General features: G+C 38.4%; 1 protein-coding gene across 1 annotated transcript in view; it reads left to right on the top strand.

The window, feature by feature from the left end:
- LOC106876902 (cilia- and flagella-associated protein 337) overlaps positions 1-12,339 on the top strand; it is a 70,581-nt gene extending 58,242 nt beyond the window's left edge. Inside the window, exons 23-26 of the mRNA XM_089365442.1 lie at positions 260-388; positions 5,735-5,886; positions 9,179-9,288; positions 12,032-12,339. Of these exons, the coding sequence (XP_089221568.1) occupies positions 260-388; positions 5,735-5,886; positions 9,179-9,288; positions 12,032-12,194 (554 nt within the window). The 3' untranslated portion in view covers positions 12,195-12,339. The remainder of the gene's footprint in view (positions 1-259; positions 389-5,734; positions 5,887-9,178; positions 9,289-12,031) is intronic.

Raw genomic sequence — 12,339 nt, 5'->3', positions numbered from 1 at the left:
GGAAATGTTTCATCATGCACCTGGGACCTCTTCAACAACTCTTCCATCCTGTGTGTATCCTTCTGCTCTGTTTAGTCCATTTTAAACAGAACAGGAGGAGACACGTGGGATGGAAGAGTTGCTGAAGAGGTCACAGATGTTTGACGAAACATTTCCTGGCAATCGTGGTTTTTATTTTTTATTTCATAAATGTTGATGCCAAAATAATATGTAATTTTTGTTTGTTTATGATTATCTCATTACTGCTTATTGTATTTAGTGATTGGAAAATGGCGAGGTCATACTAAGAGTATCAGCGAAATAATATTCGTTGATGATTACCAGCTTCTTATTACTGCTTCTTCTGATTGCAGAGTAAGAGTTTGGACAACTGAGGGACTATACATAGGTTAGTTGTTTTTGCTTTGTTAATTTAATACTTTGATTTATGAAATTAACATATTAGAGTACGTTAACTCTAGCATTTAAACCAACTGCATCTGGCCCAGATACTCAACCTGTTTTATGCTGAGACCAACCAGATCTGGCTTTTTAAACTTAGCCTGTAATGTCATTCTACAAATAAACAGTCACATCATCAAAATCTCAAAACTATGAGATAATGCAGGATTAATTTAAGATAGTGTGAATAAAAGAGCATTACATTTGAGAGAGTAATCTGAATGTTAAATGGTTAATCTGAATATATTAATCTACCATTGATGTTCTTTTATTCTTTTACTGGTTTGGACTGTGTCTATGTTGGGGGATGCAACATCAACAACACTGGTTTTTAAACTAGTGTACATATAAACTGCCACACAAAATTATACTTGTGTATTATATATATACACACATGTATATACAGGGTGTAATGTTGCCATTTCATGTTTTTAATTTCGTGTATGTGCATTGTTTGGTTTTGATTTTATCGACTACACAGTATAGTAGAATCAGTTGGGCACCGTCTGTGAGAAAAACAGCACAATGACACAATTCACTCTGCCAGAAATTTGGAAATAACATGCTGTACTCCTTGGCATTCATGCCGGAAGCTCCAATACAAACGTTTCAAAGTATTTGGGTGTCGATCTGAGAAAATGTACTGAGAGTAATAAAAATCAAACATCCAATTAACATTATGGTGTTTGGAGTGATCACTAGTGATGGTGACATTATGCCTCCATTCATCTTCCCATACAGCCACAGACTCAACACGAAGGCCTACATCAAGTGCCTGGAGGAGGTAGTGCTGCCCTGTGTCACACCACATCACATGACTAAAGACAGATGGGAAGAGAAGAGAGAGAAAAAGTAATAACAAATAAAACACAGATACATGCTGGGTAATACACACACAATAGACATATATGCACATAGCTGTGATGCATATAAGAAATAGAGATAAATGAAAAAATAAATAAATATATTTGTCACATACCTGTGATAAAGATAAGAAATAGAGGTAGATGATAAAAGAAACAAGTAAATAAATCTATATAAAGGGCATGGATACAAGCAACTTAAGAAACAAACCTATATACGCACACAATAATTTCACAGACACCCACAACAGTATCAACAACACGACCAACAACGATAGCAGCAGCGGCAGTGACAATGATGGTAACAACAACAACAACTACCATGATAGCAACACTATGGGCGAACACACAAACACAGAGAGATACAGGAACTGTACTAAATTTTCGGGTCTTAGGACTACAACAGCACAATGGGGATGAGGGGAAGGCCATACTGCTGCTAAGAACAATGACACACACACACACATGCAGACACAAACGCATGCGTACATAAGCATACATGTCATAGAAGAGCAGAATGGAGTAAGTGGAGCGAGAGCACACACGAAAACGAAGTGTTGCTGAAGAGGTCACAGATGTGTAATGAAAGATTTCTGGACAATGGACATGAGTTAGAATAAGAACAGTAATAAACAAGTGAAGAACAAATATATAGTGTGGGTGTTTTATTTGGCAAAAAAAAAAAATTGACCATCCCAAAATACAACAATATCTGTTTCAACACATGATTTCGCATCAGGTGTCTTGCAACACAAATTCATGAATGTATGCGTATATATATGTGTGTGTGTGTGTGTGTGTGTGTATGTATATGTATGTATGTATGTGTATATATAAATATATATATATATATATATATATATATATATATATATATATATATATATATATATATATATATATATATATATATATATATGTGTATATATATATACCCATGCCAGCATGGAAAGCGGACATTAAACGGTGATGATGATGATGATGATGATGATATATATGAGTGAGTAGACAAACGAAAGAAGGGCACTCAACACATTGGGAGTTACATGTGCAAATCAAAACTGTTTGATTCAGAATCCTTGGTACCCTATGTTTCAATCATGTGATTAGTCTAGTGAATGTACATCTAAGCAAACATACACACTTGTATAAGCACAGATGTATACACACAGATATATAGGCATATACATGTACATATATACATATATACCCCCACATCTACCACCCCTTCCAACTTTCCCCTCAACCATGCAACTGATTTTTTGTCCATTATGTGGTCAGTTTCCTGTTCACCATGCAGTATTTTCCAACTAATTGTTGTTGCTGAAATACTGATATCAAACCTCTATACCATGTGACATTTCTCAACCAATCACAGGCTAACATCCAGGAGCAAACATTCACTCTCTTCAATTGAACTCTCATTCAAACCCCAATGGCCGAAGACTAGCCACTCATTTGAAATTCAAAATACCAAAAAGTCTGAATAAAACTGTTTTGATCCATTTATATATATATATATATATATATATCTATCATCATCATCATCATCATCATTGTCGTTTAACGTCCACTTTCCATGCTAGCAAGGGTTGGACGATTTGACTGAGAACTGGTGGAACCCGAAGGCTACACCAGGCTCCAATCTGATTTGGCAGGGTTTCTACAGCTGGATGCCCTTCCTAACGCCAACCATTCCGAGAGTGTAGTGGGTGCTTTTACATGCCACTGGCACGAAGGCCAGTCAGGCAGTGCTGGCAACGGCCACGCTCAAAATGGTGTATTTTATGTGTCACCTGCACAGAAGCCAGTTCGGCGGCACTGGCAATGATCTCGTTCGAATGTCTTTACACGTGCTACTGGCACAAGTGCCAGGAAGGCGATGTAATGCCAGGAATATATATATATATATATATATATATATTTATATATGTATATATATGAACACACACACACACACACACACACACACACGGTTTTGATGTATGAATAAGCCATAGACCACGTACATAAATGATTTGTTTTCAGTGGTGAAGGCTTGTGTAGGACAAGGCACACTTTTGGGATGCAAGTCCTTCATCAAATGAAAAGTAACGGAAGGGTGTGATAAAGGAAGAATGGTTGAGTAAAAGGGAAAAAGAAAATAAGAGGTGAAGGATTAGGGGCCAGATGGGAATACAGTTCTATAGAGCAGGAATGAAGAAGGAGTGGGTGTGCAGTGTGCACATAGAGGATTGTCTATGTGATGGGCATAGATGGAGAGTGCTGTATGTGGTTTTGTGGTGTGTATGTGTGTGTGTAGAGGTGTGCAAGTATAGTGTCATCGGTTGGGGATGTGAGGTGTTGTTGGGTATGTGGGTAATATTTAAATGCAATGCGTGAGGAAACAATGTGCGGTGGTAGAAGCAGGCATGAGGGTAGGGTAGAAGGGTAGGGGAATGAATGTGGTGGGGGGAGACTAGAGAGGTATGGGTGTGGGATGCTGCATTGTGGAAGGAAGTTAAAAATGGGTGAGTAACAAGGGTGTTAAGTGCAATATGACACATGTTTTGAAGAAAAGAAAACCCAACTAATTATTTAGTTCTGTGAGGGAAGAAAATTAACGAGGTGGTTTTGTTCTGTGAATGAACTCACACATATACACACTGACACACCCACCCTACCATGCTACCACTAACCCTGTGCCACACTTCCATACTCTCACACCTCTACGAACACACACACACACACACACACACACACACACACACACACAGCACTGTCCCTCTATGCACATCTCAAAACAAATACACTCCTCTACATACATGCACACACACACACACACACACACACAGAGGCCCCTTCTAACCTTCTTAACTCCCTCTCATTGAACAATATTCCCAACTGTCTCCTAATCCTACACCGATACACCCATTATTGTTTTACTTCCTTTCTCAACCACTTTCCTTCTTTTACACTCTTTATTTCTGTTCTGACGAAAGACTTGTGTTGAAAACCTTAAAACTCTTTCCTTTCCTTTTTAAGTGTAAAACTAAAACATTATTTGTTAAAATTTCACATACCTTGTCTTGTATTTTTCTTTTTCTTTTTGTTCTTTGACTTTGCAATATATTCTTCATGCTTATAAGAACTTCTGTCATTGTCATTGTTGTTTAATGTCCTTGTTCCATGCCACATGGGTTGTATGGTTTGACAGGATCTGATGGGTCCAAGCACTGCACCGTGCTGCAATGTTTGACATGGTTTCTATGGCTGGATGACCTTCCTACTTCCAATCATTTTACAAAGCGTCCTGGGTGTTTCCTCTTACTGACAACCTTCACTAGGTTTTTAAACACAATTTGCATTGATTTCTGTATATACGATTGTATTTTGTGATGTGTCGCAGGCACATTATTGCAAATATGCTCACCACGGTTATATGCTGGCCAATGATTTTATCCTCTAATTATGTTTTATATATATATATATATATATATATATATATATAATAAATGCGCCCTTTTGAAGCCTAGCCAGGCTCATGGGCCCGGTTTCCCAGTTTCAATGGCGTATGTGTTCCCCAGCTGGACGGGACGCCAGTCCATCGCAGCGTTACTCATTTTTGCCAGCTGAGTGGACTGGAGCAACGTGAAATGAAGTGTTTTGCTCAAGAACACAACGCGTCGCCCGGTCCAGGAATAGACACCACAATCTTACGATCATGATGCTGACACCCTAACCACTAAGCCACACGCCTCCACACACACACACACACACACACACACACACACACACACTCACACACACACACACACACACACACACACACACACACACACACACACATATATATATATATATATATATATATATATATGATGATATATATCCGTATATTTATATGTGTTTGTGTGTTTCTGTTTGTGTTTCCTTGCCTTAATATCATGTGATAGTTGTAAATGGTTGTTGCTGTTATACATGCAATGTCATTCATTTCTGATATTCTGTGAGAACATGTTTGGCCATAAGGAAATATTCTTTTCTACTATAGGCACAAGACCTGAAATTTTGGGGGAGGGGGCCAGTTGATTAGATCGACCCCAGTGTTTCACTGGTACTTAATTCATCAACACCAAAAGGATGAAAAGTAAAGTCAACCTCGGCAGAATTTGAACTCAGAACATTAAAACAGACGAAATGCCGCTGAGCATTTCACCCAATGTGCTAATGATTCTGCCAGCTCGCCACCTTAGAGTGGAAGATACTACAACCCTTGGAAATGAGCCAAGGTTGGCAACAAGAAGGGCAGAATAAACTCTATCCGATCCATGCAACCATGGAAATGTAGATGTTATGATGATGATGATGATGATGATGATGATACCATATTTGTTTTCATATTTGAATTAAATATTGTGTTCTTTGCTTTTGTTATTTTTAATTTATAGGTGTTTTTGGTCAAAACAATCCATGGAATGTTCACAAGCCAGAAACCTTTGAACATCCTTTAATTCCATTTGAAGTTTTAACGGATTCCTTAAGTCTACCAGAGTATGTAGCTCTAATACCAAAAGAACCTGATGAAGCAGAAGCAACTAATGTACGTTGTTTATTTACCTTTGCATTCGTTTAGTTCTTTCAAATGTTTAAGGTATCAGAAACTCTGAGAATTGTCATTCCCTGTTACAGTTTTACTTTTAAGAGGTAGTTTTCTAGAATTGCTTTTCTAAATTCTTGGTAAAATATCTTACATAAATTGTTCTTCTTTAAGATTATTTTTCTTATATAATTATTACAAGAACACATTTACATCTTTAGTCACAATATGTGAATTCACTGGAGTAAAAGACACATACAAATCTATTAGTATATACCTATTTTTATATGTATACTTCTATATGTATGTGCAGCGCATTGTGTTCTTGAGCAAGACACTTTATTTCACATTGTTCTAGTCCTCTCAGCTGATAAAAATTAGTTGTACTTGAAATTCTAAAGCACCAGCCCTGTCACATTGTGTGCCACGCTGAATATCCTTAAGAACTATGTTGAGGGTACACATGTCTGTGGAATGCTCAGCCACTTGCAGGTTAATTTCACAAGCAGGCTGTTCCATTTTTTGGATCAACTGGAAGACTCATCACTGTAACCGACAGAGTGCCAGTTATGTTTTTTAAATGAGAGTTTTTTTTAAATGAGAAAGTATATACATGCCTTTTGTTGTTGTTGATGACAATGACGATGATGAGCAACTATATATCACAATAAAGTCATCATCATCGTCATTTAATGTCCGCTTTCCATGCTGGCATGGCTCCAATCTGATCTGGCAAGGTTTCTACAGCTAAATGCCCTTCCTAATGCCATCCACTCCAAGAGTATAGTGGGTGCTTTTTACGTGCCAGTCAGGAGGCACTGGCGTCAACCAACCACGCTTGATTGATGCTCTTTATGTGCCACCAGCACAGGAGCCAGTCAGGCAGCACTGGCATTGACCATGCTAGAATGGTGCTCTTTATGTGCCACCAGCACAGGAGCCAGTCAGGCAGCACTGGCATTGACCATGCTAGAATGGTGCTCTTTATGTGCCACCAGCACAGGAGCCAGTCAGGCAGCACTGGCATTGACCATGCTAGAATGGTGCCTTTTATGTGCCCCTGGCACGGGTGCCAGTCAGGCAGCACTGGCCACAACTATGATTTCACTTGACTCAACAGGGCTTTTCAAGCACAGCATATTGCTTGATGATTGAAGGGTACTTTTAAATGGGCCAGTTATGTGACACTGGCATTGACCACAGCTATGATCTCACTTGGCTTGCTGGATCTTCTCAAGCACAGCATATCTTCAAAGGTCTTGGTCACTTGTCATTGCCTCTGTGAGGCCCAACATTTGAAGGTCGTGCTTCACCACCTCATCCCAGGTCTTCCTGGGTCTACCTCTTCCACAGGTTCCTTCCACTGTTAGGGTGTGATACTTCTTCACACAGCTCTCCTCATCCATATGCAACACATGACCATACCAGCACAGTCATCTCTCTTGCACATCTGATGCATCTTATGTCCAACTTTTCTCTCAGGGTGCTTATCTCTGTCATTACACATCCTGTGGAACATACTGGCTTCATTTCTTTCAAGACTATGCATGTCCTCAGTAGTCACAGCCCATGTTTCACTGCTGTGTACCATAGCAGTTCACACACAGACATCATACAGTCTACCTTTCACTCTGAGCAAGAGGCCCTTTGTCACCAGCAGAAGTAGGAACTCTCTGAATTTTGCCCAGGTTATTCTTACTCTAGCAGCTATGCTCTCAGAGCGTCCACCCCTGCTACTGACTTGGTTACCTAGGTAAAGGACATTATCAACTACTTCTAGTTTTCCCCACTGGCATATAATGGAATCTATTTTCTGTACATCTTTGGTGTTTATTGCCCTGTGTTTATTGCCACACACAAAATCTATCTTCCCAGTTAAACTTCCTTTGATATTGCTGCACCTCTTATGTGTCCATAGCTTACACTGAGTTCATCTTATGGAGTTCCTACCTGCACCTTTTCTACAGATCAAGTAGGCCATCTACCTGAAGGGATTTGTGATTTGTCTGCCTTCCTACTTACTAAGACTTTGGCTTTTGCTAGGTTAATTCTAAGGCCCTTTGATTCTAGGCCTTGCTTCCACACCTCAAACTTCTTCTCTAATTCTGGTAGTGACTCAGCTATTAGTGCAAGGTCATCAGCATAGAGGAGCTCCCAGGTGCATCCTGTCTTGAATTTCTCTGTTATTGCCTGGAGAACTATGATGAATAAGAGGGGGCTGAGGACTAAGCTTTTGTGAACCACTACTTCTACCCAGAATTCTTCACCATACTCGTTGCCAACCCTCACCTTACTGACAGCTTATGCAGCTCTCATCAACCAGTCATCTATCCCTAGTTTCCACATTGGCTACCAGATAAGGGATTGGCTTTTCCATGTCAACAAAAGCCAAGTACAGAGGTTTATCTTAGACTAGGTATTTCTCCTGAAGCTGTCTTACCAGAAATATAGCATTAGTGGTGCTTCTCCCTGGCACAAACCCAAACTGCATCTTGTCTAAACTAACTCTCTCCCTAATTAGTTGGGCTATGACCCTCTCTGTGACTTTCATTACCTGATCCAACAACTTGATACCTCTGTAATTATTTGTATCTAAGGCATCACCTTTAGCCTTGTAACAGTTGACTACGGTGCTGCTACACCAGTCATTGGGTATGACTCCTTCATGCATCACCTGATTGACTATACGGGTGACTAGACTATAGCCGACACCGCCAGATATCTTAAGCATCTCCTGATGCGCTGGCGGCTTTCCCTGTCTTCATACCCTTAATTGCTTTATCTACCAAGGTACTGTCAACTCAAATAGCTGGTCCCTCTGTTGGGTTGACATTCAGCAGACTATCTTTCTCCCATTCATTCTCTTCATTTAGCAACCTTTCATAATGGCGTCTCCAAGTCTCTCTCCTTGCAGCCTCATTAAATGCAAGTGAGCCATCATCCATGCAGACACATTTCTCTCCTATGAAATCACAATTCTCTCTCACACACTGTCTTGCAATACAAAACATTTCAAGTCTCTGGTCCTCACAATGCAGAACATTGGCTAATTTTTTCTCATCTGCTTCCCCTCTGTTTAAGTAAACCTGTCTCCTAGCTTCCCTTCTGGTGATCTGATGCAGTTCCCTGCTACCACCACACTTCCAGTCCTTCCATGCCTGTTTCTTTTCCCTAATGGCCCTGCCAACTACATATCACAATAAAGTATTAAAATATTCTCAGTAGCATGAACTGAACTTGTTTCGGCCATTAAAAAATCTTTATTTTATTTGTATTTCTTTCTTTTGCATTTCAGAATGTTGAAACTAATTATCAAATTCTTTCTTCAACTTCATCCAAAGAAGCAGATGTTTCTTTACATGATGAACTAAAGGCTGAATTAATCCAGGGATTAAAAGCAATGAGGCAAGAATACTTTACTTGCTATTTTTATCCATGTTTATGTATGCTTACAGTGATGTGTGTTTCTATGTATGAATGTGTTTATTCTGTAAATAGACTGAGAAATAAGAATGACAAAAAGTTAATAGTTTAGCCCTTTAGCATTTAAATTGGTCATATCTGGAGCAAATATTCTACTCCTTTTTCATTGAAATTGGCCAGGTTCAGCCTCTTACATCTACCCTACAATAAACAAATCCCATCTTCAAAATCCTGATGATGCAACATACTACATGATTAATTTTTAAAAACACTGACAAATAAGCATTACATTTGATGAATTAATCTGAATTCTAAAGGGTTAAATGTCATCTGGTGATTTTGGTTTTACTATGGTCAACTTTGATGCTTATGAACCAACTGGGAAGCACACACAGACAGTGCTCGTGATATCATTAGAGTGGACCATACGAGGGAAACTGACATGATTTTTGAATAGTTAAATAAGTATACAGGTGATAATGAAATTAAGGTTCAACAAATAGAATCTGAACATGTCAGTTAATGGAAACCTTAAAACAGGCAATAAACTGTATACCCAGCATCATCAAACATGTTGATAAAAATATCCTTTTCTACTCTAGGCATAAGGCCTGAAATTTGGAGGGGAGGGGGCCAGTTGATTAGATTGACCCCAGTATGCAACTGGTACTTAATTTATCAACCCTGAAAGGATGAAAAGCAAAGTCGACCTCGGCAGAATTTGAACTCAGAACGTAAAAACAAACGAAATACTGCTAAGCATTTTGCCGGGCGTGCTAACGATTCTGCCAGCTCACCACCTTATGTTGATAAAAGTATCATCAAGCATGATGTCTTCTGATAAAGAGAATTCTACCAAAGTACCTACATGCAACCACAGTCAGGAATTTTTAAAAAATCATGTCTTGTTGAACAATTAATTACAAACCACCTTTAAAATACTAAAAAGGTGAACTAATGAGGTAGCCTTATCTGCTAGAAATAGCAGCTGCAGTGTCTTCTTCAAAACAACCCCTAATGACTTTAAAATAAAAGGACATATTGAACAATGTAGTCATAGGGATACAAAGAGCTGAAGTGGTCATGGCTGGAATGATTATAAGTCTGCTCAATTAAGGGTTAGGGTTAGGGTTATCAGAAACAAGCCCTAAAATTTTGTGGGGTGAGGGTGGGGAGCTAGTTGATTACATCAACCTCGGGTTCTCAATTGCTACTTATTTTATCAATACCAAAAAGATGAAGGGCAAATTTGACCTTGATAGAATTTGACCTTGGAACGTAAAGAGCCAGAGGAAATGCCACTAAGCACTTTGTTTGATACACTAACGCTCTTACTAGCTCACAGAATAATACACAACAGTAAGAAAAGGGACGTGCATGGTATATTGTATAACTCGCCATTTAAACATTGATGTAAAAACCAGAGCTACAAAAAAATCTCCACTCCCTCATTTGCTGAATGGCAATAAATTCCATTAGTTGTACGTCATGAAAAATGTAAAGATGAGTTACATCTCTCTTTTTATGCAGAACATGTGAAAATCATAATACAAAAATATTACAATCAAACCCCAAATTAACATGAGTTTCCAGAATAGGGAACACCATAGCACTTTCTGCCAACATTACATGTATAATTCTGGACAAAGTACCAGAATTTAGGAAAGAAACAAAGTACTGTGACTTCTGTAAGATAAAGTCCACATTATTTTTATACATTCTATACAAAACTTTTCATAAACTTTAAGATAGTCGTCCTATACCAGTGACAACATGACTTATTGGAAGTACCATGTACCATTTAAAGTATTTTGCTGTTCAAGCTAATGAGAGAATGGCCTGCTAGAAATAAGTCAAAAGTACCTTGGCCATACTCACTATCTTAAAAAATGAAAGGACACTTTGGAGAATGTAACCCTGGATATATAAGAATATGAGATGATCGGGCTGGAATGCCTTTCCTCATAAGGTCTACTGTATGGGGAATGACCTGTTATCAGACATATCTTCTCATTCAGTTGATGAATACAGTCAGCCATGGCTTAATTGTATGACACATTATAGATCCAAATACATAATCTTTTTTCCCCTTAGATATTACTAAATCCATCTATATTTTTCTATAATTTTTTTATTGTCATGTCTGTTTCACTGACTATTTCCCCTTGTCTTGCACAAGGAAACCCCTTATCACAATTATGATGGGGAGTTCTACGCACAACCATACTCAGATATATTATCAAGGTTGATCCAGTAGGTATTTCAAGTCTTGCAACATACACAATTCTGCCCAGGTGACACAAATCATTTTGATCAACACTTAGCCTATGTCCATATAACATTCAGGCCACACTGGCCGCCTCATTTCAGCCAGAACCTTCTAGATGCTTTCTCTGTAGTGTCCAAGCTGCTCTTGATGGCCCTCCTTCCTCACACAGAGTTCCATAGGCCTTAGTAAGGGGACGACTTGCAAACCTTTGACTGTCCACCTTCACTAGTATGTACCTCGTCCTTTCATGATTCATGCAGGTATTTTCCCCCTTTCCCCTTCTTGTGCTTCTTCAATTCTCTTTTCCCAGGACACAGTTGCAATAACATGAATTGTCTGGACTCAACAAAAACTTCTGTTGATTGTTGTTTCTGTTTTTTTTTTTTAATTCTATTTTTTGTTAGTTTTAATGTTATTATCAACTTCATCATCAGTAATGTTAATATATGTTTCCAGAATTGACTCAAGAAAAGTGCATGCATCAGATACAGTAAATGGAATATATAAAATTCTACATTATCATGAACTGAACAAGATTCCTGATTTGGAAATACCTGCTTGTCTTATGAGAAGGAAAGATGACATTTTTGGTACTGATTTTGAATATATGAAAGAGTGATTAAAAAAAAAACAAAAGAAAATTTTCCACGATGTTTGTTTTGTGTATGAAATGAAAATGACTTTTATAACTGTTTATATTTCGTTAAAAGAAAATACGGAATAAATTATAACCAAAGAAGAGGTCTGTACCTTTGTCCTTTATA

This window comes from Octopus bimaculoides, chromosome Z, assembly GCF_046866305.1.
Source record: "Octopus bimaculoides isolate indiv1 chromosome Z, ASM4686630v1, whole genome shotgun sequence".
NCBI lineage: Eukaryota > Metazoa > Mollusca > Cephalopoda > Octopoda > Octopodidae > Octopus > Octopus bimaculoides.
This window is presented reverse-complemented; position numbering and strand designations above follow the sequence as displayed.